At 52.1% G+C, this 26,119-nt stretch overlaps 2 protein-coding genes across 3 annotated transcripts in view; both read right to left on the reverse strand.

Annotated features, from left to right (window-relative positions):
• ATP6V1B1 (ATPase H+ transporting V1 subunit B1) overlaps positions 1-11,894 on the reverse strand; it is a 32,939-nt gene extending 21,045 nt beyond the window's left edge. The window contains exon 1 of the mRNA XM_037807332.1: positions 11,843-11,894. The gene's annotated coding sequence lies outside the window, so the exon portion shown is untranslated. The remainder of the gene's footprint in view (positions 1-11,842) is intronic.
• VAX2 (ventral anterior homeobox 2) lies at positions 1-25,754 on the reverse strand. Of its 2 annotated transcripts, none has more exons than XM_037807333.1 (3): positions 25,460-25,752; positions 11,843-12,030; positions 1-1,035 (listed from the first exon to the last, which is right to left on the reverse strand). In XM_037807333.1, exons 1-3 carry the CDS (start codon positions 25,704-25,706, stop codon positions 601-603), a joined length of 870 nt encoding a protein of 289 aa, XP_037663261.1. In that variant the 5' UTR covers positions 25,707-25,752; the 3' UTR covers positions 1-600. The 2 variants fall into 2 exon arrangements, with proteins under 2 accessions (XP_037663261.1, XP_037663262.1); XM_037807334.1 differs by lacking the exon at positions 1-1,035 and adding an exon at positions 4,296-5,721 and having other exon boundaries at positions 25,460-25,754.
• Between the last annotated feature and the right edge of the window lie 365 nt (positions 25,755-26,119).

Consider the following 26,119-nt stretch of genomic DNA (forward strand, 5'->3'; position numbering starts at 1 on the left):
CTGGTCTCACCTTCCATTGTCCATTCTTCTCAAGAACTGAACACTTCTCCCTCCCGAGGATTTTGATGTTTCAATGAGGACCTTGCAAAGGGGAGTGATTAACCCCAAAGCCCTGGTACCACAGGCCTTGGAATGCCTGGGCGGGGGTTGCAATTGGGAGTGGGAATCAGGTGCCCGTCGACTTGCACATGTGGGTACCCCGATCCCCCATCACACGTAGGTACTCCGATCCCCCATAACTGTGAGCACAGCCCCCGGTTTCTTACCCCTCCCATTCAGGCCTGCTTTCTTGCCAGTGAGGAGAGGGGTAGAGGGGATGAGGGGCCAGTGGGGGAGCAGTGGGGCTCTTTCCCTTTTGTCATTTTTTCCTTTTATTTCAGTGAGACACACGGGCACTACACTCACACACACAGGCTGTGGCGCAACCAAGGCCATTCATTGGTCAATAGTCTCTGAGCTGGGTGGCGAGAGGGCAGGGCCGGTGGCTGCCGCCTGTCCTCTTGGGCCCGCTCAGTGCCCTCTGCTGGGGCACCAGAGGCTGGGGTGGGTGTGGGGGATGCTGCTGTGCTCGGGGACTCAGTGTCACATGGGGATGAAGGCTTAGGTGTTGGCTTTCTTGTGGCCAGAATTGCTGACCCTCCACTCCAGCCAGCTGTAGGGCTCGAAGGCCGAGGAGCCCAGTTCGTACCTCGCAGGCAGGTGCAGGAGCCGGGTGGTGGGAAAGCAGAGGGGAGGTGGAGGGGGGGGCAGTGGGGGGGACGTGGAGGCCGAGGTCAGCGGATTGGGGTGCGAGGAGGAGTTCCTGGGGTTGCCCAGGGAGGTGCCCCTGTGGCCGCCAGGCAGGCCCAGCGGGCTGGGGGTCAGTGCCAGGAGGCCGGGTGCCCGGGGCCCAGACAGCAACCGGCCCTGCTCCAGCAGCCGCAGGATGTTGGAGGTGGCGAAAGCCTCAGAGGCCTCAGAGGACACTAGCTTCTCCAGGTCACGGCTCTGGTCTTTCTTCTGCTTGGTGCGGCGGTTCTGGAACCAGACCTTCACCTTGGGGTGGAGGGTGAGGAGGGGGTTAAGGGGAGGAAGGGAAAGGGAGTAGGGGGAGAAAGCAGGAAAGGGATGCAAAGGGGTGGAGGGCGGGGGGGGGGGGAGGGGGCAAAGCAAAGGGGAGAAGGGCATGGGAAGGGGTTGGGGGGCAGGGCAGAGGGGGCGAGGGAGGAGTCAGAGCGGGGGATAAGAGCAGTCAGATGGTCAGTCTGCTCTGGGTGAACTGGGGGAGCCCCACTTATGAGCACCTCCCATCCCCACAGCCATCACCACTAAGCCGGCTCGGGCCTAAGGATGGAGGAGTGGATTGGCAGATGGATGGTGGCATTTGGGTGGCTCCACCTGGGCCCACAACTCCCCCTATACCACACACCCTCTGCTCTTAGCCAAGTTCATGGCCTCAGACACCATTAGGGTGCTGGTAATTCCCAACCGTACCCCGGGCCCAGGGTTCTTGAACAGCCTGTGAGAGATCTTCCTATGGATGGCTCAAAAACACCTCAAACTCCACACGGCTCAGACCTGCTCCCCCAAGCCTGGGCTTTTCCCTGGTCCCTTTTGCACCATGGGCATCTCCATCCACTGTAGCAGAAGCCTGGGGGACCCCAGAAGCCTCCCCCCCCTCAGGCCTCCTGCATTCCTGCCCCCAGAGTACACGTTCCTCTCCCCAGTTGGCCCTCACCTGCACTCGCAGCTTCTCTACGTGGTGGCCCTCAACCCTCGCCACCCAGGAGGACCACATGAGTGCTTCACACCACTGACTCACTCCTAACGCTAGACCAGGCAACTCAGAATGGGGGTGGGTGGGACCCAGATACTAGTAGTTTTTAAGCAAGTTTTTTAAAAGTAATTTTTAAAAAAAATAGCAGGTAATTCCAAGGTGAGAGACCTGCCGCTCTAAGGGTCTCTCTGCCCAGGTACAAACCCTAACATCTGCAGGGCCGGGGGCAAGAGGGGAAATGGAAGTCTGTGGCTCACTTCCTGCCCTGGCTCCAACCTACACAGGTGTGGACATCCCAGCCTGCATGTCCCAGCTCTGTTCAGACCCTGCCAATGGCCTACTTCTTGGGTCTTTGGGGTCTGCCCTTGGGAGAAATGACCACAGGTGATGGCAGTGGGCTCTGGGCCATGTGACGGGGGGTTCTGGAGTCCTGGGGACCTGGGGCATGGTCTAGAAGGTGGCCCTGCAGAGGCCTCACCCATAGGGAGCGGCACGGCCAGGAGGGCGAGAATGGGGCCCTGTAAAGTGAGACGGTGCATCCCTGCCTCCAGTCTTGGCTCTGAAACTGCCTTCAGAGTGAGCTTTCTCCAACCGAATGGGATTTTGTCATTTCCCAGTTTGAACTTTTCAGCAGCCCCCTCCCACTCCATCACCAATAAAGGCCAAACTTGTCAACGTGACACCATGTGAAACAGGATGTGGCAGGAAGTTGAGGGAGACTTCCAGTGGCCACACACTCAAAGCCGGGGTCAAAGAGGGGCCAAGTACTCCCACATTCTAAAGAGAGTCATCAAAAATGGGGCAGAGACCTTCCCCAGGGCCTGTGAGAGGAAGCAGCGGTAGCCCAGCTCCCACCACCCCACAACCTGCACCCCAACTCTTCCTGGTGTATACGGGAAATGGGAGGCTGGGAGGGGAGCCCAGTGGTCAGCCTGGTGGGGGCTGCAGAGCTGATGGTGACAGGGGTTTCCCAGGGCAGACTGTGCTGGCAGGATAGTAGGAAGCACAGAGTAGAGAGCCTTGAAAGAAAAAGAAGGGGAGGCCTTGTGTTTCCTTCGAGCTTTTGGAGGACATAAGAGAGTCCAGCAACTCCTGTGACTACCCGTGGAGGAGTTTAGAGGTGTGAGGAGGAGGCAGGAGCTGGAGGGTGGTCTGGGTGATGCCCAAGAGACCCTGGGCTGAGGCTGGATGTGCCACAAGAGAACCATGGCAACCACCCCTCGAGCAAAGGAGACATGGGGGCCTCCCCCTCCTCACAGCAGAAGATGCCTGGTCATTTAAAAAGATCTCTGCCTCCCTGACCCCCACCCCCACCCCAGAGGAGGTAGCTGATGGGCAAGGGGGAACAGGTGGGCCGGGCAGGTCATACTCCCCTCCAGAGGCTGCAGTGGGAGGTGGCAAGAGGTGTGCAGGGCCTTCCCCTGCAGGTCCCTCCAGCGTGGGTCAGGCCTGTCCTGAGTGAGGACGGGACAAGGTGAGATCTGACACAGATGTATCTGCTGTTTTAAATGGGATTGGATTGCGTTTCAATAAAGGAAAGCCACCAGAAAGTCATGGAATCTATTTGAGATTGCTTGCACCATCCACCTGCCCATCCATCCATCCACCTGCCCGCCCATCCATCCATCCATCCATCCATCCACCTGCCCGCCCATCCATCCATCCATCCATCCATCCATCCAATTTGTATTGAGTGCCTCCTCTGTTCTAGCGGATGCAGTGGCCAGTGTAGTGGAGGAGACAGAGAATAAACAACAAAGGCAAATGAGCAGGTGGGAAGGGCGGAGACGCCGAGGGGCGCTGGGCCTGGGGAGAGGACGCGCGGGAGGCGAGACGGCCTTGGCGCCCCAGCCGCGGCGCAGGCTCCGGGGAGGGCGGCGCGACGAGTCCCGCGGCCGCGTCCTCCTCCTGGCCCGGAGGTCTCCACAAAGCCTGCCCCTGCGGGGCGCCAGCGGCGGCGCTCGACCCGCGGTGCCTCCAGAAGCTCCTCTGCCGGGCCCCACCGGCAAGCCGGGAGCCTCCCGGGCGCCGACGCGCCACCCGCTCCCCACTGCTGCTCGAGCACCTAGCGGGAGACCCGGAGCCCCACAAAGCCGCCCACCTGGCTGCCCGTTCCAGCCAGCGGGCTCCGCCTGGCCAGTGCTGTGGGGCCATGGCGGCCTTGCAGACCCAGGAGGCGGCGACAGTGGGGACGGCCGGCAGCTCGAGCTGCCCTGGCGGGGTTTCCCTGCTCGGTGCTGGCTGCCGCCAGCCGCATCAGGCCCGGGACAGCGCCGCCTCCAAGCCAGCCGGGGGCCCAGGACAGAGTGGGTGGCCTTCCCACCTGACGGACAGTGGACGCTCACCCCACTGCCCACCCAGGCCGGTGACCCCAGCCTAGACAAGGGCTCAAGCTCTGGAGGCCAGATCTGAGCATCAGTGTGGGACAACCTTTCTATGCCTCGGTTCCCTTTAATAAAATGGTTGGAATACTTACCTCAGGGACACGTTGTGTAGTGTCAAAGACCTAAAGAATGTCAAGTGCTTTCTCTCTCTCTCTCTTTATTAAAGCATTATCATGCGCTTATTATGCCCAGTCCACATATTGTTTAGTTTTGCTTGCTTTGACAAAAACAAAAACAAACACCCACAAAAACACAAATGAGTAGACTTGTCAGGTGGCAATAAATGCTTTGAAAGTATTTCTCATGTGATGTGGTGAGGGACTACTTCCATTCTGATGATGATGGTAGCACAATATTGTGAATGTAATTAATACCACTGAATTGCATATCTGAAAGTGGTTAAAATGGGAAATACTACGTTGTATATATGTTACCACAATAAAAATTTAGAAAACAACTACAACAACAACCATAGAACTGTACAACACACAGAGTGAACCCCAATACAAACTAGGGACTTAAATTAATAATGTAATTCTAATAATGTTGGTTCATCAATTTTAACAGTTACTGTACTAATGTAAAATGTGAATAATAGGGAAAACTGCGTTGAGGAGAGTGATACGGTAATTATTTTCTGCGTAATTTTTCTGCAAACCTACAGTCTATTAAAAAAAAGTCTGCAATTTTTCATGGGCCAATACTTTCATAAAATACAATTAAAATGAATTAATAAAAAATTGCTATATACCTTTTCAAAAACTTATTCTCCATTTCTGTACTTAACTTATCAGGGTGGATAACAGTTTGTGGGCTGACACTGGACTTTAGAGAAAGGTGGCAGAGCAGGGGAGAGAGGCAGGCAGTGTGGTTTGAGTGGTGAGGTCACCAGGACAGCCTCTAGGAAGAGGTGACGTTTGAAGGAGCGCTCAGTAAGGAATGGGAAAGGGAGTTCTCAACCAAGTCTGGCTGGAGGCAGTGAATGGAAAGAAAACCCTTTTAGGTTTGCCACCCCTGGAATTCGATTGCCCGGTGAAGCTGTCCCTCCCTCTGCTTGGGGAGCCTGGCTCTGCCGGAAGCTGCTTTCCTTCCAGTACTGCTGATCTTTTGCTGGCACTTGTTCCCCTGCTGCAAAGCCTCCTGCCAGGAAGCTTTCCATGAACCTTGAGTCTCAGTTGCCTCATCTCTAAAATGGGGACAATAATAACTGGGCTGTCTGGGGTTAAATAAGCAAATCCATGTAAAAGGCTTAGCATTGTGCCTGGCCCACACCAAAGGGGAGTCATTTGTGGCTCACATTTTCTGAACCAGGGAAAGAGGAAAGACACAAAAGTTATGGTTCCTGCCCTTGGGAAGTTGCAGGCCTGGTGGGGGTGGTGGCAGCAGCACACTCCCAGCACCCAGAGGGCGACTAGGTACAAGGGAGTGGCAGCAACAAGGGGTGTGACCCCAGGAGGAAGGACGCAGCCTCCACGAGGTGGCCTGCTCCCCCTGCACTCTGCGCGGCTGGGGCGGTGCTCCAGGAGAGGCGAGCATGGGCTGGCGCTTGGTTTGGAGTCTGGAAGGTTCTGGGAAGATGGCCTGGAGTGGAGGGAAGAAGGAGGCAGAAGGCAGGTGGAACAGGAGCTGGGACCTGGCACGCTTATTTGTTGGGCTCTTACAGGTGAGGTCAGCGATTCTCAACCCTGGCTGCATATCAGGATTACCTGGGGATGTTTCTCTAAATCCTGACGCCCAGGCTCCATCCACTGCTATTAAGTCAGAAGCCCTAGGGGATGGGGCTTAGTCATCTGTCTGGTATTTTTTTTTTTAGCTCTGCAGGTGATTTGAATGCCTACCAGCATTGCAAACTAAGAGAAGACCCGCCTGCCTACCCGCTGTGACCCCATGGGGCCTGAGGGGATTATCCTTTAGGCTCAGCAAGTCCCGGGACAAACTGAGGGAGAGACGGGCTCAGAGCCCCCTGAACCAGCCCCCCTCCCTCCTCCAGGAAGTCTTCAGGTCTACTGCATGGGTCACCCTCATCTTAGGGTTAAATCCAAAGCTTCCTGGTCCTGCAAGGCTCCATTGTTATAGGGTGAATTGTGTCCCCTCAAAAAGATTCATGGAAGTCCTAATCTGCAGTAACTCAGAATGTGACCTTATTTGAAAATAGGGTAATTGCAGATGGAATCAGGCAAATTAAAATGAGGTCACGCTGGCTTCGGGTGGCCATTAACCCAATCACTGGTATCCTTATAAGAAGAGGAAATTTGGACACAGACAGACAGACAGAGGGAGAATGCCATGGATTGCCAGCAAGCCGCCACCAAAAGCCAGGAGAGAAGCATGGAACACTTTCTTCCCGGCAGACTTCGAAGGAAGCACGGCTCGGCCGACCCCTTGATTTTTAACTTCTGGCCTCCAGAATGGTGAGACACTGTAGGGATTTGGAAATGACCTTCATCTTTAAAAGACTGCTTCCTGTGACCTGGGGCAAATACTTAATCTGAGATGAACAGCACCTGTGTGTCTAGGCGGGCCCTGGGTTTTATAACCTGCCCTGGGAGGTAGCCCCTCTTCTGCTCTTCGAGAAGAAGGCATCTGGGCAGAGGGAGCGGGCCTGAGGAGATAATTGTTGAAGGCTGGAGCTGCTCTGATCCAATCCAAGTGGGGATCCTGTCAGTATTGGAACTTGGCGATTTGTCCTCTGCTTGGCACCTGGTCCCCCAATCCTGAAAAAGCCCTCCAGGCCAGCAGAGTGAGGGGAATCTTGGAGCCAGATGCTCCCTTTCCTTCCTTCATAGTTACATCTTCTTTTCTTGTTTCCTGTCCTGACCCTGGTAGGCTGGTGGTTCATTCACACAACACATAAATATCAAGCATCCGATACATGCCAGGTATTGACAGGTGCTGGGAAAACGGGGATACAGCATAGTGAAGAAAACACTGAGGTCAGACAGCCCTGGATTCAATCCTGGTTCTTGCACTTACTGGCAGGATGACATTGGGCAAGTTACTTAACCCTCTTTGTGTCTCAGTTTCCCTGTCTGTAAAATGGAGTTCATAATAAGGGCTCCTCAGAGGTTTGTTGTGGAACCAAGTGGAAACAAAATATATAGGTCATGGGGTCTGCTCTAGAGATTCTGATTTGGAACCCAGGAATCTGTACCTTAACAAGTGCCCTGGAGGTTCTACAGCAGACCACACCTTGAGAAATATTGCTTTAATCGAACACCAGAAATTCTTTTGGAAACAATGCATGGTGATAGTGTATCAAGGGGCTTCTAAAAATAAGGATGACCGGACTAAGTGGAACAGTCCCTGTTCTCTGACATCAACAAGGAGCACCTGCCTCACCAGACATGTGGGGATGGGCAGAGGGTTCTGATGGTCCCAAGAAATGGATCCCCTCTGAGACCCTGCCTTTCCTCCCTTGTGCAGCCAGCGGGCCCCAGGAAGGCCAGAGGCAGAGGTCACCTGTACACTGTCTTGTCTGTTGTCCCCACATATGAGGGACCCTTCCTCCTGCAGAGCCCTGTCAGTCGGGGCAGTGGGGAGCAGGAGGGAAAGGCTTCACTTTTCTGCCCACCTGCTCCTGGAAATGGGCTCCTGATTTAAATGGGCACACACAGGGTAAGGAGGAGACTCGGAATGAGAATGGGCCCTGAGCAAATTGGATGTTCTCTCTGCCTGGTTTAGGACCACACCCAGGTCCTCTCGATATCCAGGACAGAGGGTAAAGGTGCTGGTTGGCAGCAGGAAGAGACGAGAAGAGGACAGATACAGAGAGCGGAGCAGACACTTGGGGAGCAGCTGGGCAGTGCAGTCAGTGGACCTGGTGCTGAGGCCCTTGCCTCCAAAACCACCTTCAGCTTCCAGTCTCTACCAGGCCCTGCTACACCATCATCCCTGTTCCTGGATTTCCACAAGATTGTGCCTCCTTTTTCATCCTTTAGGAATCCATCTATTATTTGAGCAGGTCTGAAGGAATCTCTGATCAAGACCCTCAGGTATCTCCCATGAGAGGAAAACCAACATGCAAAGGAGTATTTGACAGGCCCTCCCAACACTTCCACTTGGATCTCAAACTTAACTGATCCAAAACAAAACATTTGGTTACTCTCCCTCCATCCTGCTCCTCCCCAGCTTTCTTATTGAATGGTGTCGGCATTCGCCCAGTTGTTCAAGTCCAAACTACCCCATGCATGTTATGCACGAGCAGTTCTCAACAGATTCTAGTTCCAAAACAGTACATCTCAGATCAGCCCTCTCCCCTCTCCACCTCCACCCTTTCAGTGGCCCCTACGTGCTCCCCAGTTACTCCTGCCATCCGTTCTCCAGATGTGGTGACCCCTGTGAAATGTCACTCTCCGGTCTGCCCCTAACCACCTCCAATTCTACCCTCCAAGTTCCAGCCACACTGGCCTTCCGGAACTTCTAGAACATTCTATGCCAGTTCCTACCCCTGGGTTTTCACAGCTGGGTTTTTGACCTTTCTTCTTCTGGCTCCCCTCCTGGCTGTCTCTTCATTGTCAATCGGGTTTCAGCTCAACGTCATCTCCTGAAAGAGCCTTCCCAGACCATCCCAATAAAGGTTATTTCCTCCCAGTCTCTGCCGTCTGTCTTGTCTCCTTGCTGACACTGCTCTCTGAAATGCTGTTCATTGTCCTTCTCCCCGTAGAATGTAAGCTGCATGCAGGCAGGTCCCTAGTCTGTTTTGTTCTCTGCTGTGCCCCCAGTACCTAGAACAGAGTCGGGTACATAGTAGGCACTCAATATTTTTGAACAAAAGTATATGCAAGTATACTGAAAATCCCACCAAGTTCCAGTTATGCAACCTGGGGCAAGTTAATTAATCTCCCTGTGGTCCTATTTTCTGAAATGGAGATAACAGTGTCCATAAAGCAAACTTGTTACAAAGATTAGATAAGCGAAGGGATGTGGCCCACAGCAGGTTGCCAGGCTGGTTAGCAAGGGCCCAGGATTAGAGTTGAAGGATGAGTTGAAAAACAGCCCCAGCCTCCACCCTTGGAAATGGCTTGTCAGACGGCAGGGGGTGGGGCACAAATGTGAAATACCACATTTCCTGTGTGGCCACCAACCGCCCAGGCAGGGACTGCAGGAACTCGGTGTGGGAAGCTTTGAACTGTGGGATCTGAGGTGCCTGGGGGACATCTGAGCAGACACGAGGGTCCTGACAGAATCCTGGCTGCAGGCAGAGGACCAGGAGATGGGAAGTTTGAACCAGAGTGTTGCTGAGAGGAAAGAGCAGAAGATGACGGGAGGTCAGCCGGCGGAGGAGGTGGGGGTGAGGGCTAGACGCAGGGGCCTGGGACAGGGCTCAGGAACCCAGGAGTCTCCAAGAAACATCAGATTCCAGAGATTTTACTGCTGTCAGAGACCTAAATGCTCAGCTGCTCCCTGGCAGGCAGATGTAGAAGTGATCAAATGTCATTTGCTGGAAGGTTATGTCCAGAAGCGTGGTTGTAAAACCCCAGATCCACATCTTACCCTCTGGAATGCAAGAGCCTGAGAGGAAGGCAAAGGGCAAGACTTGATGTCTATTCCCTTTCCCCAGCAAAATAGCAAATGGGGAAAGGGGGGAAGGCTCAGATGCAGCTGCTTTAAATCTCAAGCAAGTTGTATGATTTCTCTGTGCCTCAGTTTCCTTCTTTTTAAAACAGAAATGATAAGGATCTTTCCCACAAGGTTGTGGTAGGGATTAAATGAGTCAGAACATGTCAAGCCCTTAGAATACTATCTGGTGCTTAAGATGCGCTCCATAAATGCTGGCTGTGTGTTAGTTACATTATCTGCAAAACCTCAAGACTGCAGAAAAAGAAAGAGGGTCAAAAGCAGTTCTGAGTAAGCTGAGGCTTTCCCAAGGGCTCGCTGTGTGCCCAGCTGTGTGCCGGGCTTTTCAAGGAGCCCTGGGATGGAGATGAGGCCTTGGAAACTTCCCTGTCCTTGGGTAGCCCATGCTGGCTGGTGCCCACCACAGCACACATAGACCCACCCACCCACACCCACTTTACAGGTCAAGCCATGTAGACAAGGTCTTCCAGGAGAGGTCAAGGAGCCTTAGGGAAGGCTTCCTGGAACAGGAGGATTTAGGGCTTGACCTCCAAGGTAAAAGTAGGGTGTATGGAGGGGAGGGAAGGATGAGGCCCAAGAAGGAGCTGCTGGCCTGGGCATCTTAGGTGCTCTTGGAGAGCAGAGTTTCAGGGCAAACCTAGGTGAGTAGAGGGTATTTAGGACAAAGAGAAGGGGCAGGGGTAGCGTGATAAGTCTGTGGAGTCCTGGCTTCAGGAGCTGGGGTTTGGGGATGTTTCTTTGACTTCCCCCAGGAGCTCTGGCCTGGTCTAGTCATTGCAGCCCCCCTCCCCCCCTCCAGCCCCCCAAACTCCTGGACACAAGCCTGGCTTTCCAGCCACCCCTGCTGAGCCCAGCTGGAGGGATGGCCTGGCTGTCCTGGGCCATCCACTGGGTTATTTGGGTAACTGGAGGAAAACAGGACAAGCTGGAGCAGCCACTCCCCAGCAAGCCCTTCCTCCCTACCCTCAGCTTGTCCCTTCTCACCTCTTCTCTGCCCCGAGCTGTCGGTTTACCCAGGGAAGAGCCAGCTCACCCCAAAGGAGAAAGGACACCCAGGCACCTCTGACTGTGCCCTCCCAAGGCGTGGACTGGACAGCTGCCATGTGATCTGAGCAGCTGGAGAAATTCTGGTGAGGGGAGCGGCATGGCCCTGACTTAACTGAAACACAGATGCCAGTGGAAGACAGCAGCAGGCCCTGTGCCCAGAGACCCGCTCACACTCACCCGTAGCTTTCCCCATGAATGTTGTGTGGGTCATTGTTTGAAATAAATCTGTTGCTTAGAGCTGTAGCCAAGCCAAGAGTCTCTGGGCTATTCTTTGACAAGCTCAGGAAGGCCTCCCAGTTTACTGGCAGCATAAACATGCCTGACTACTCGTCCAAATCCCAGCTCTGGAATTGATTAGTTGTACCACCTTGGGCAAGTCACTCAACCTCTCCTCATCTGTAAAATGGGAATAATAATGGCTGCTACACCTGTGGTTGTAGGGAGGGATTAAGTGAATTAGCATGTGCAAAGCAGTTAGACCTGCCCACACATGGTGAGCACGAAGTATTATTATTACTATCATTATGTAGCTCGGTTAGCATTTTAAAACGAGTGCAGAGTAGGCACTCAGTTTACGAGAGTGTTTTCTCTTGGGCTAAGCATACTACAGTTAAAACGCCAAGCTTTTCCCCTGTGCAAGGGGCGTTCAGACCCTTCCTCTCTGACCAGAGGGACTGAGGCACCCTGGGGTGAAGGGACGGTAATGGAGGGAGGGAAAGGGGAAGGGAGGGGTCCCCCAACAGTTTTGCATGTCTCGTGTCTCCCCACTCGCTTTGCTCCCAGCCAGGCATTACACAGAGACCCTCACGGTCCCACCGTCCCTTCCTACAGGTCCTTCTCACATGCCAACCCCCCCTAAGCCACGCCCCCATCTTGAACGCCCCGCCTTTGTTTCTCCTGCTCATTTCCATAGTCCCCTGAAAGCACGTGATCCAGCTGGCAAGGCCCGGGTTGGCATTTACCCAACGCTCTATTTACTGCTCTGGGTTCCCTGCGGCTTTAAGCCTTTTCTCCATGCATGTCTGGACTCCTGGGCTGCCAGGGCAGGGGTGGAGAGGCCAGGCCCTGGCCCTCTTACCTGGGTCTCGGAGAGGTTCAGCTGGCGGGCCAGCTCCGTGCGCTCGCGGCCCACCACGTACTGGCAGCGCTGGAACTCCACCTCCAGGCGGTACAGCTGCTCGGCCGTGAAGGACGTGCGGGTCCGCTTGGGCCGGTCCAGGTCCAGGCCTTTGGGCAGGACGATTTCCCGGATGATCCCCTTGGCGTCTGCAGGGGCCACGAAGGCAGCCGGGTTAGTTCAGCAGCTAAGGACTTGGGTCACCAAACAAGCGTGGTCTTAATAAGAGGCTGTGGTCTAACAGGCAGCGCTCGAGCCTGAGCCTGGCTGTGTGACCTCTGACAAATTGCTCACCCTCTCTGGGCCCCCGCTTCCTCAAGCACCCAGGGTGTGATTGTTAGTGGATGTAGGAATGTGAATGTACCTTGGTCCAAATCAGATCTACTGTCATGGCCTGGGCGGAGAGGACTTGGACCCAGCCAGAATTCTGTTTCCTCAGCAGAGTAAGGAACGAGTGGAAAGAGAGATGCTGAGTCCCCAACTGCAGAGGAAAAGATGGGTTAGGATTGGGTGTGATAAGTCAGGGAAGGCTTCCTGGAGATGTCCAGAGCTAGGTCCTAAGTCCTGAGTATGTGTGTGTGCCTGCGTGTGTGTGCACGGGTGCACGCATGGGTGGAGATCTGCCTCCCAGACCCTCCCAGGGTTCATGAAGAGGCCAGCTGGTGTGGGGCAGAGGACAGACTGGAGAGTTGGGGTCCCCAGGAGGAGACAACTGCTACCACATCAAGCTGGTGGGGGACTCGTGTCACTCTCCATGCACCTGGTCCCAAAAGATAAGACACCCAGAGGACTCCTAAATGGACTCCAAAATATTCACCAGATATTCCCACATAGAGGACTCAGTAAGAACAACAAGTTGTCCAGCAAAAATAAAATATGAGGGGGACTTATATACAAACATTGGCTTTGGATTATTGAGGTGTCAATGATCCATGTTTGAATCACACTTTTGGCTTGAAATCTAGTTAATAAAAAAGTTCAGGTCAAAAATTAGAAGGTGGAAATATGCGACATCCTATCCTGTAGTGTTCACCAAAAGCCTCCCCACAAAGGATGCCAATAATGATGAAATTAAACTAAAAGAAATTTACCCTTAAATAGGAAGAATGGTAGCAATGGACAACTGTGCCAACTCCAGGCAGCCCTGAGCAAGCACAGCTAACAAAGCAACCCTTGGTGGGTGCAGGAATTCCATTCTCTCCAGGTGGGGTGTGCAGCTGGAATTTGCAATGTGGTCAGCAGCCTTACTGGCCATGGCTGCTCACACTTTAGTCAACAATAGCTGACCCTTCTCCAGTGCTTGCGCTGGGTCAGGTGCTTTTTTAAGCACTTGAACACTCTTGATGTTTCAATGAAGTTGGAACTATTACTGTCCCCATTTTGCAGATGAGGAAACGGAAGAACAAAAGTTTAAGTAACTTATCCAAGGACACAGTGACAGTCTTCAATAAATTGTAGAAACATCCTCATTTTACTTCATGAATACCTTCTTTTAGTAACCCTTAATTCAATTGATAGTTTATAATGAAAAGGACTTTGGTCATGGGTAAAAATGGAATCTTCCAGACAGTTCGTCATTCTCTTGGGAGACGTGTGAAAGAAGCAGCACCTGGGATGTGCTGTGTCTGCCAGGAGGCTCCTCCCAGTCCTCAGGGCTGTGGCATCTGTGGTTTAAATTCCTGCTCTAGAAGGACAGCCTGAGACCCCTCCCTCCAAAGCCCCCACCATATGATTTATAGAGACTTCTTCCTCCTGGTCTCCAGCTCTCTAGTCCTGCCTCTGACCTCAGAGACTGCCCCGCACCTTCCAGCTCACACTCGACCCTCAGGGAGAAGGTGAGTTGGGGTGAGGGGTGCAGTTACTGTTCAGGGGGGCCCTCCCTCCCCAAGGCAGGTCCTGCGAGGTCTCAGGGAAGAAAGCATCAAATGGATGGGGGCCCTGATCTTGGGGGAGTTGGTGGAAAGGACGGGACTTTGGCGAGAATTCAAGCCCCCCTGCCCCAATTCCTCCTATACCCCCAAAAGGCAGAACACTGTCTGTGGCCCCATTGTGACTGGGTCCCTTTGCTTGCATTTTACTGCTTCCAACTGAGAGACCAGACTCAGAACTTCCTCATGACACCCCAAGTGAATCCATCTCCAAGGGCATTGGAGAGGAATGTAGATTTTATTAAGTTTCTTGGGAGTTGGGGAGAGGGTTAGGCAGGTAAAAGGGTGTTGTCACACCCTGCTGATACAATTTGGATGATTCCCCAGGGAATTATGTTGCATGAAAAAAGCCAATCCCCAAATGTTATATGCTGTGCGATTCCCTTAATATAACATCACAAAATGACAAAATGATAGAAATGGAGAACAGACCAGTGGTTTGCCAGGGGTTGGGGAAGGGGGTGGGTGTAACTCTAAAGGGGCACCTGGAGGAAGTTCCTTTGTGGTGATGGAAGGGTTCAGTATTCCAACTGTGGGGGCGGCCATATAAATCTATACATCTGATAAGATGTCATCGAACCATATACGAAGACATGAGAGCCTGCAAAAATGGCGGAAATCCAAGGAAGGTCTGTAAGCTAGTGAATTATATTGTGCCCACGTCAATTTTCTGGCTTTGATAATGTACTATAGTTATGTAAGAGGCCACCATTGGAGAAAATTGGTTGACAGATACACAAAAACTCTGCAATATTTTACAACATCTTGTGAGTCTATAATTATTTAAAAATAACAATAACAATAACAAAAATGCGTAAAGCTAGACTGATTGTTTTGGCACAGAAATTGACAAATCCATGAGTGGAAAGAACACAGTGGTGTTTCCCCAAAGTGCCTCTGCCTTCCACTTCTGATTTGTGAAATGATTTTAAATGGTATGCAAATAAGCATTTGTCAGTTCAAAAGGTATGCACTTACTTTAATGTTTACTAGAAAAACATTTTAAACCCATAATTTTACATGCTTAGGATAAGGCTAAACTAAGTATTTAATCTGAAAAGTTTTTACTCTAAAATACTAAGCAAATAATACTATAAATAGAATAAGAATATAACAGAAGTGATAAAGATGATACTCAAATGATGGAATATTGGGAAACAATGGAATGGAGAGTACATAATTCGACCCATGTGTATAAGGTGATAGAATTTATAATAAAGGGGGCATTCTAAATGAGGAAAGTTTGATTAAGTCAATAAGGGGAGTTATAGATTGGTGCCCATAAAGTATCTGTTTGGAATCAAATTAACTTAAGTTCCTGTCTCAAACCATATACAAAAATAAGTTTCAGAGGGGTTGGAAAGTGAATCATAAAATGAGAAAGGTATTAAAAGAAAATATTTGAGAATATTTTTACAATCCTGGGTGTGGAAAGAATTTTCTAAGCAAGATAGAAAACTTGAGGTCATAAAAGAAAAAAACAAAGGTTGTATTTGACTATATTAAAGTATTATAGAAGCACCAAAACCAAAATAAAATACAAATTCAACTTTGAAGAAAATAGTTAAAAGAGGCAAAGAGCAATATCCAGAATATTTATAATGCACCTATAAATGATTTTTTAATGCTCAAATAATTTGATTGGGCCATTTATTAAAAAACACACATACACATACAAATGACCAATAAACATATGAAAAGAACACAATTCACAGTAATCTGGATAATGTAAGTTCAAGCAACAATGGAAAATCACTTTTCTCCCAAGAGATTGGAAAAACATTAATAGAGGAATAGGAAAGCAATGGTGCATTCTAGAGTAATTTACACTTCGGTACACGGTAGGTAGAACCATGAAATGCTACAAACGTTTTTGGCTATATCTGTCAGGGTTAACGATGCACATAATTTTGCTCCAGCAATTTTATTTTAGTAGGTATTTATCCTATAGAGACACTGGCTCATGTGCTCCAAGGTATATAAAACAAGGCTGTTTCTTGCAGCATTGTTCAAAACAATGAAAAACTGACAGCTTCCTCAATGTTCCCCACAAGGAAAATGGTTGAACATGATATTGTGCATTCATAGTATAAAATACCATGTAGCAATGAAAACAAACAATGTAATAATACTTATGTGAACTGACATTAAGTGAAAGAAAGCAAGTTATAGAATATGTGCAGTTCTATGCTGTTTATATAAATAAAAACATATGTATTCAGCCATTTGACATACATTTATTAAGCACCTGCTATTCTAGGGTCTGGGGATACAGGAATGGGCCAAATAGACCAGGTCCCCTATAGACCTTTTATTGGAGAGGGGGACAGATAATAAACAAATTTTTAAAAATGAATATGTAAGGTAATGATAAATGCTGGGCAGACAATAAAACAAGATAAGGGGATATTACTGCCCCTTCCAAATAACCCCCAACCAACAACTATATTGTGTGTGTGTGTGTGTGTGTGTGTGTGTGTGTGTGTGTGTGTAGTGCTGTTTTAGCTAGGGTGGCTGGGGAAGCCCACTCATCAAAGTCAAGTTAGTGTATAAATCATCGATACTGTTCCCAAAGTGTGTCCAACTCTTCTTGCAGGCATATGGTGGGTACACACTCCTTCCTCCTTTGAAATCAGCTATGATCACATGACTTGCTTTAGCCAAGAGGAAGGGGAGTAGGTCACTTTTAGGGGAACCCTTTAAAAGCCAGTTCATAATTTGCCATACCCTTGCCCCCAACTATGATGGTCTTAGAAGTGGAGTCAAGTTGCAGCTCCCCCAGCCTGGGCTTCTGAGTCCCAAGATGGACTTACCTTGTGAGTGAGAGACACACTTGTGTTCTGTTAAACCTCTGAGGTTTGGGGTTGTTTGTCCCGGAGGAAAAATCTAGTCCATCCTTGCTGACTCGGCCACCTTCCCTGATTTGCCCCTTTTCTGGGTGGAGTTGGGGGAAGCATCAAGAAGGAGGGGCAGTTTTCTCCCTCGGGCCTCTTTGGGGGCAGGCACTTGTTGGGGTGAAAATGCAAGAGTCTGAATTTTGCTGTCCCTCTGGTCTCTTCCTAGAGGGATGAGACCTGAGGCACAGTGAGGGGTGTGTGAATTCTGTCCCAGGAACCTTTGCCTTGGGGGAGGTGGTAATCGTTGGCCTGATAACAGCTGATGGCACAACCTCCAGGATCAGATATTACCTCTTCCTGATATCTCTCCCAACAGGCCCACTCAAAGCCTGCCTGACTTCATTTCTTAGCACCCACTGGTTCCTTTGCACGACAAGCTGTGCTGTTAATGTGCTGACTTTAAAGTGTGACTAGATCCTTCCTGCACTAATCTATAAATATAGTGCAATTATTGATATCTGGAAAATTGAAAATGGAAGAATAGCTAGGAGGATGTTAAAGCCAAAGAAGAGAAGAATGATTGTATTACCACACAGCAAAACAGACTACAAATCTATAGTAACTAAAATGGTGTGATGCTACCACAAGATTTATGAAGCAAATTCATGCATACATGGGGATTTGGAATGTCATAAGGATGATATTTCATATCGGGTGTGGGAAAGATTAAAGTATCAAAGAAATAGTTTTTGGACAATTAGCTCAGCATTTGGAATAGAGTAACATTTTCTCATACTGCATGCAAAAATAGAAACGAGATGGATGAAAAATTTAAATGTAAAAAATAAAGCTCTAAAATTTGAAAAAAACATAAATTTTATGATTCCATTTTTGTAATATAAAACTTGTTTTTACATTTTATGTTTCTCAGTTACTAGGGAATATCCTGGGAACAGAAGTATACTATGTGGAGAAAATGAGAATCTTTCACTTTTTACTTTTCATGACACAGCAAAACAGCATACATTGCATTTATAATAGAAAAGATATTTTTATCCTTCAGAAAACAAAAGATACCATTAATGAAATTAAGACAAATGATAAACTGAAAAAAATTTTTTTGCAAATACATTGAAAGCATTGGGTTACTATTTACAATGCACAGTTTCTACAAATCAGTAAGAAAAAGATATTTGAAAATTAAAATTGATCAAAGCAATGAATTGATAGATAACATCTACTGCAACTAAAATGGTGTGATGCTAGCACAAGATTTATGAAGCAAATCCAAGAGGAAATACAACTGGCTATAAATATGAAAAGATGCTCAATTTCACCAACAAGAAAGTACAAATTAAAATGCCATTGTGGTGCTATTTATCACTTATAAGCTTGGCAAGTGTAAACGTGATATATACTATCCAATGTGGGGGAAGGACAAAGTTGGGGGTATAAGTTATGAAATATTTTTCACAGAGCAATTTGATAATATCTGTTCCAATGCAAAGTATGAAATGTAATGGCAAGATTTGGAGAAACAAGCACTTTCACGCATTGCTAGTGGGTGTGTACTTTGGGACCATCTTATGGAGGGCAATTTGGCATTATCTTCAAAATTACAAACACACATACCCTTGGGTCCATTAACTCCACTTTTAGGAATTTCTCTGACAGATAAACCAACACTTGTGGAAATGACCAAGGACCAAGGTTTTTCTTTGCAGCATTGTATATAATGACAACAGATAAGAAACGAGCTGCATACCCACCAATAGGGCATTGATTACATACATATAGTCCATCTGGGCTGAATAAACAAATTCCACGCATCTGTAAAAGTGAACAAGGTTTTTTACATCCCCAGATAGACTGGTAAGTGAAAATAGCAAAGTGCAGAAAATATAAGGAGACGGCACCGTTTGAGTAAAAAAAAAAAAAGAAAGAAAGAAAGAATAAAAAAGAAAGAAAAGGTAACATAGCTGCACTGATTTTCATCATACATATAAAAATTATCTGGAAGGACATTCAGAAAGCAGGAAGAGTGGCTGCTGTCGAGTGGGAACTGGGCTACCAGGGACAGGGTTGGGAGAGGGATTTGAGATTTTTTTCACTATGTACTTTAAAAAGTCGTTTTGATGTTTGAACTATGCAAATGAATTGCCTACTTTTAAAAAAATTACATGTAAAAGGTGTTTTAAAAATTAAGTTTTGAAGCTCAATTCCACTGCTAGGAATTTATCCCATGGAAACACTCAAAGAAATGCGCACTGACCTGCGCCTTGGGACTCTTCACAGTGTTAATCGTAAGGAGAACAACTAGAACGTCCTTCCAAGAGGTTAGGGGAATCAGGCTTTCCCCAACCAACGGAATATTCTACAGCACCGAACAGCATGAAGTGGTTAAGCTGAAAAGACAGCCATTGCAGATTAAATTTTTTTTAAAAGGTAAATTGAAAAAAACTGTTTTGTAACAAGATTCTGCTCTTGTGAATGTCTGTTTAAGAGCGTGGGGAAATGCCTGGAAAGACACACTGGGAACTGGGAAAGGTGGCTATTTCAGTAGCCTTTGTGGTGTTTTGTTTTGTTATTTGGAATTTAAACCATCTCTCTGTCTACACAGGGGACTGGGTCCCTCCCGCAGCTACTTGGATGGGCGCGGTGGGCGCGGGAGGCAGCGGAAGCCAGCGAGGGACCAACGCTTGGAGCAAAACAGAACAAACTGTGGCTTCAGTTACCCGATTATTTCAAGCTCTAGCGGTGGGCTGGTGCATGTGTGGGTGGACCGGGGAGGAAAGCGCAGATTTATCCAGTTATTTCTCTCAATCTTCTGGCTGACTTTGTCGGTGGAACCTCACACCATGCAGCCGCAGACAGCCAGAAGACTCGCCACCGACGTTGCGGCCCCTGGCCCTTCCCCTGCCTCTAGTGCCGGGCCCCTGAGGGCCCTTCTGGTCCTGGGGATGATGCCCTGGGAATACAGCTACTGGTAGCACGTATCTAGGCAATGGCGAAATTTGTCCGGCACGGTGACCGCCTCCCACTCTGTCCCCTCGCGGCACTTCGGGAACCGGGTTCCAGCGCCCGCCTCCCTTGGCCCGCGGGTCGAGTTAGTCTCGGGTCTGGGAAGCTGTGTGCGGGCAGCCCCAGTCCAGGGTCAGCCTGACACACAGTAGGCGTGCATTAATGTTTACTGCATGAATCTATGAGCAAGTGAATGGCGAGGCCATGGGAGTGCGTGGGAAAGATGGTTGGAGGGGTGTCCCTGGGTCTTGCAGGCCGAATCCGGGGCCTGGCGCCGCCGCCTCCCGCAACAGTGATCAACAATGAGAGAACACCGCGGCCGTCCTCAACCGATGGGAGGATCCGGGCGGCCGAGACCCCCAACATCTCTCTCGGGACCCCAGGGGCCTCTGGAAGGAGGTGGGTGGGAGTAGCCAGGCTACTCCCCGGGGGGCGCACTCCCCTTGGGTGTCCTCTGTTAGAGCGTCTCAGACTGCGACGTGGAACCCGGCGGACGCACAGCCGAGTTACCCGCTACGGAATCTCCACAAGGGTCAGGTCAATCGTTATTTTATATTAAATAAACGGGAAATAAAAGGCAAAATTCCTAGGCTTTTATTCCCCAGTTAAAACAGAAATCAAGGAAATTTAGAGAACAGGAGCTTGGGCCACAGCCCCAGGTCCGAGACAGGACGCTACTTGAGGAAATGGCGTCGGGGCCAACGGGAGGCGTAGACGCCCTCCCTTCCTACAGGTGGCGCCCGTGTGGACGGGTCCCGGACGCTCGCCGCCGCGGCCCCCGCCCTCCCTCTCAGCCCCGGGTACCAGTCACTGTCCTGGTCTCCGAAGCACTCGGGCTCCATGCCCGACGGGGTCACCTGGGGCCACCTGGGGGGTCTGTCCCTTCGGGGGTACGTGTGCGGGAGAAGCGGTGGCAGGTCCACTGTCACCCGGGTCCACGCAGCCACGCAGGGCGCAGACAGCTTGGGGACGCAAGGAGCTGCAAAACGCCCTGCACGATTCCTGAAAATGAAAACAGCTCATGCAAGACATACCAAATTCACGGAACATATTTGGTTGCTGGTGTGTTCTGTGCCGGGGTAGGAAGGGTGGTGGGTATATACAGGGAAAAATTAAGACCAAAATGAGGGGGCCCAGCGTAGACCCGCGATGAGATGCTGGTCCTCTTCCCAAAAACAAAGCAAAAGGAAAAATGTAACAAACATGAAACAAAACAACCTCAAGAAAATTAAAAAGAAACCTAATACCCTCACAAGCCCTAAAACTTATAAACACAATTCAAGTACTGTCCCTCGCGTGCACCATTTAAACTCCTACCGACGCCGGGAGGACTCGACATGGATTATCTCATCCTATTAACAGACTCAGATATTGGGGCTAAGGTCACGTGTTCCCGGGGTACCCCAGCCTCGGGACTCGCAATCTAGTGCTTATTCCCATATAGCACTCTGCCCCACCATCTCCGTTTGCGGAAACGCCCTGCCGTACAGGCCGCCTGTGCCGCAGCCTGATGGTCACTGGCTGCTGGAAATCTAAGCAGCCAGCGAGCAAAAGCCGAGAAGAGCTGAACCTCCACCGGCTGCAGGATGCAGGGAAGGGTGTCCCCGCAGGCGGCTCCCAGTCCGAGTCCCCAAAGCTGCCCCTTGTCCAGCGTCTTCAGACGCGTTGGTGGCTGCACGGACGCCGCCCGATGCACTCGCTGTGCCGTGTGTACATTTCCGGACGTGCGTGTTTCTGGAGCGCGGTTCCAGCGCTGCCCGTGGATTCCCAAGGGGCCGGGACCCCACTAAACTCAACCTCCCCACCGTCACCACAGAAACCGCGAGGATTGCCCAGCCGGAGCCGAAGGCCCCAGGCTTCGCGCGTCCCCGTAAATCCCCAGCCACCCAGAGTATCCCTCAAGCTCTCCCGCGAACGCATTTCCGCTGGGGGGTGGGGACAGCGAGTCCTTAGGCCAAGGGGTCTCGCCGTTATCCCGCCCTCGCGCTCCCAGACGGAGAGGTGGGAAGCCCCGTGAGAAGGTCGGTGGATCTCACCACGCGTGAGCGCTCCCGCGACCGTCTTTGAACCCTGCCCCACGAAGGCCAAGGCCGCGGCACAGAGATGGCGGAGAGTGCGGCCAGAATGGACTGTAGGATCCGCGAGGGTGGCGCCCAGGCCCGAGGGGCCGCTTAGGGCGAGCAGGAGCCGGCGCCAAGCATTGCAGAGGAAACTTGTTTGGTTGGGTGACCCGGACGCAAGGGCATTCCCGGCTATGTCAAAACAGGTAGTTGATTCCGGACCTGATTCATTTTGGAATCGCGCGTGTGCGTCTGAGTGTGCGGATACCAGAGTGGTTTTGCGGGTTGCGGGGAGCTTGGAATGAGAGTTGTCCCATTTCTTTTGCCCGCCGGGATCCCGGCTCCACCGAAGAGGCCGCTGAGCCAGTGACTGGCTGTACGAGGCGACTGCGCGGTGCAGTTGCAGCCAGGGCTGGGAGGAGGCCGCTTCCTTCCGGTGCCTTCTGCTCGAGGTGGGGGCGCCCTTTCCAATAGAGATAAAAGGATCTTCCCCACCGCTCTCTGGGCAATGCGCCGTGCACGCAGAGGTGTGGGGCGTCCTTTGGGCTGGATGCCCTGGGTGGTGGGCTCGCTGTGTCCACGGTGGGCCGTGAGAGGCTGTGTGTGCCAGGCGCCTTTTGTGTGCACACGCCCTGTCATCTCGGCGGCCGTGAAGCCGACTCCATTTTGAGACGGTGGTGGGGTGGGGGTAGAAGGGAGGGCAGCAAGGTCGGCGCCCTGCCCCGTATTCCGCCGCCGGAGGCTTGAGTCATTGGCGGAGTGAAGGTTCCTTCAAGGGGCCTGGGGAGGGCTGCACGGTGTGGTCTTTTCCCCTCCATCATCAGCCTTAGGCTGCTTTTCTCCTAACACAGGTCCAGTCCCTGGGCCCAGAGCAGGAAGGACACTGAGTCCCCACGCCAGGGGTGGAGGGGAGGCCTCTGCGGAAAGAAGCCCACTTCACGCACCAGAAGTGGTTCACAGGTCATCCCAGAGATTCCTTCTCCGTTATTCAATGAATATTTATGCAGCTCCAGCTAGGTGTTTGCAGGTTTATAGACATCACCTTAGCACAGCCCTTCATGGTAAAGGCCATGGGTTCCTTTGTACCGATGACGAAACTGAGGCACAAAGAGGCAAAGAAACTGGTTCAAATCTGAAGGACTATGAGGCAGGGGATTTGACCCCAACATGCTGTGCTCAAGCTCTCTTCCCACTCTCCTAGCCCACGGGACTCCCTGAACAGTTCTGCTACACTGGGGTGGGGCCCTCAGGGGACTGAGTGCAGAGGGTAAAGGAGGGAGAAGACCCAGAGGTAGTGGGGCCCTTTCTTGGGGTCCTTACCTCACCAGCCACCCTCCCTTCCACCCTTTAATGGCTTCCTCCAAAGGTACTTGAGGATGTGTCCTGGGAGGTCAAGGGCAAAATATATGCCCAGGTCAGGGCCTACAGGAGGGCCATCTGTTCTGGGGCGAAGGTACTGTAGGCTTTGCTTCGCCAGTGCCGGGCCTGTTTCATTTGTTAGAGACTCGGCCCTGAGCCAGGCAGGCCGCAAGTGATGCAGGCGACCCTAACTAGGAGGGATTAGCAGTAAATGACGTCCCCGGCCTGTAATACCTTTCCCATCATTGTGGCAAGGGCAGAGTGATTTATGAGGGTCCATTTGTCTTTCATTTCTGTGAGGTGCATAAATATACACTCTGCTTTATATTTAATGTTTTTATTATATTGTATAAATATAACTGTCATCACTGGGTGAGTGTACATTCATTTATAAAATATGCCACCTGACCATGCACACAGACTGTCCCCCACAGTGTGGGGTCCTTCTCTGTCTGTTTGTGGATTGCTCCCAGCTTTGACTTCCATCTTCTATGAGTCTACACCTGTGCGCTACTTAATTGACAAAGCTACAAAAAATGTATATATTTTACACACAGGGTTAGGGGGAGGGGAGTTTGAAGGTGGGCACAGAACTCACATTTGTGCAGGCAGAAAGAAATGCCCACCTGTAGATGCAGGTAGGGACTGGGAGTCTTACTCTGGGAATCTGGGTTGGGGGGAGGGCTGATTTCTCCATCTCTGGAAGCCTTGCGGATTTTCCTAATGGAACTGCAAGCACTCAGGCCTTCCACACAGGACTCCCCAGAGTTTAGGCAATGGAATCTAGTTTAATCCCAGGTGCTGGACTGGTCCACACAGCTGCTGGAATCCCTGGTAGGTGGGGACCACGTCCTGCCTGTAACTGCCTTGACTCCAGCTTGCCCCCAGAGCTGCGGGTGGTGCCCCATCTTGGGGTGACCACCACCTGGCACCAGGAAGGTTTCCCTGGATCAGGGACCCAGCATCTATGTCTAGGACAGTCATCAGTCTCTCCATGTTGGGCTGTCCCCTGCCCTACCCTCACCGTGTCCCCCATACTCGGAGCCACGCACACCCACCCAAGATGCCCCAGTCGGCGGTGCAGTAGCTGAGCTCAAATCCAACAAACCCGGATCTCCGCGCGGGAGTGACCTCGAGCCGGCTGAGGGCAGGTTCCAAGGAAATCAGGAGGCCAAGGAGAATCGGGAGGCCGAGGAAATCAGCTCTGGCCGAGTCGCCCCCAAGGTCCCGCGGCTCGCAGGAATGACTCTCGCGAAGGAGATGAGGAAGGAAAAAGGCAGCAGGAGGAAGGAAAAAGGCAGCGGGAGGAAGGCGCGCGGAGGAGTCGGGGGTCCCGCGAGCCGTTAGTCGAGTGTGATCTCTTCTGGGCGCCGGGTCTCTCTGTCCCGGGTTCCGGGAATAAGGGAGAAATAGAAATTAGGTCCTAACCACCGTTTGTGGGCAAGACCCGGGAATCCCCTGCTTTCTCCGTCCAGCTCGCTGGGTGAGGTCTGTATACCGCGGAAGCCGAGCTCCGAGCTTCGCGCGCGGCTGGGCTGGGTTGGGCGCCCGGGGAGCCTCGGCCTCACTGCTGGGAGGCCGGGCAGAGCTAGGTACCGGGGCGCAGTCTACATCCAGGGGCTTGTAGGAAAGGGGTGCTGGGAAGGCGTGTTCGCGGGAGAAAGAAGGCCAGGAGAGAAGAGAGGAGGGCAGAGGCGGAGGGGCGAGGGAGAAATGCAGGAAAGCGAAAGACCAGGCCGGGGGAAGGCCGCGCCAGGAGAGGGCTGGGCCCAGGCACCGCGAGGAGGTGGGGACTGAGAGAACGAAACACAGGAGGGCGAGGGCCGCGCACGCCGGCCTCGGTGTCCCCACGCCCTCCACCGCGAGGAATCCGCGCAGATCTTCCGCTGAGGTCGGTAACAGGGCTGGGCAGGAGGCGGGGAAGCGCCCTGGGCGCCGCGTGGAGCTCCGGCCATTAACTCCCGCAGTTCCGGACGCTGGTCTCTCTACGTCCTGACCCCGCCGAGCGCGCGTGACGCTTTTCTCGGCCCATGCAATGCGGGGCGCGGGGCAAGGACCCTGCTCTAATAATCTGGCAACCCCCTTTTGCGCCCCAGCCACAGCTACCTGCCCCCGCGGGCCTTGAACCAAGGGCGGGCGGGAGAGGCCGAAAACTGAAAGGCGGGGAAACGACCTCTTTAGGTCCTATTCGCCGCTTTGTCCCTGCACTCAGCCCAGTGTGCAGTACATAATAGCCTCTCAAAATAATATTTGCTGGATGAATGAATGAATGAATATACGAATGGGGAAGTGGAAGCTGCAGGAAGATCAGAGGCCCCATTAGGGGTAGGGTGAGGTCGCGTGAGCCAGGGCCGCGCAGGCTGGCCCCCTTACCTCGCACCAGGATGCGGCGACAGTAGTCCGCCTCGCCGGGTCCGGGCTGCCCGTCGCTGTCGGCACCGCTCTCCCTGGAGCCCGCGGGGCTGGAGGCCGAGGTCCCGGCGACCTCCCTCGGGCTGCGGTCGTCCCCATCAGCTCGCGAGTCCTCCGCTCCGCCGCGGTTCCCGCCGCGCCTGCCACCGCCCCCGGACTCCGCCCTGCGCGCCGAGCCACGGTCGCGCTCGGAGCCCCCATCGCCCATCCCGGCCGCCGCCACCGCCCGGGCCACCGCCGCGCCAGCTTGGGCTGGCGGAGCCGGCGTCTTCCCGCCGCGAGCTCCGCCCGCCCGGCTCCTCCTCCTCGGGGCTCCGCCCCCGCCCAGCGGCTCCTCCTCTCCCTGCTGATTGGGCGGGAGTCCAACTCCTGGCGGCGCAGGAACGCGCTGCGCCCTAGGTAGCGCTTGACACTGGTCCGGGTCCTCCACCCTCAGTCTAGCTCGACTGCGAGCCCGGCGGACCGAGCTGCGGCGGCTGTAAGGTACCGAGGAACGCCCCACGCCCTTTCTTAAAGTATATCAACTCCTCCTGCTCCTCTCCCCATTCCCTCGGGCCCCAGGGAAGCGCAGCCTCAGCTCTCGGCTGGTTCAGCGGGATTAACAGAGCGCGCGGGGAAGGC

Source organism: Choloepus didactylus, chromosome 17 (genome assembly GCF_015220235.1).
Source record: "Choloepus didactylus isolate mChoDid1 chromosome 17, mChoDid1.pri, whole genome shotgun sequence".
NCBI lineage: Eukaryota > Metazoa > Chordata > Mammalia > Pilosa > Megalonychidae > Choloepus > Choloepus didactylus.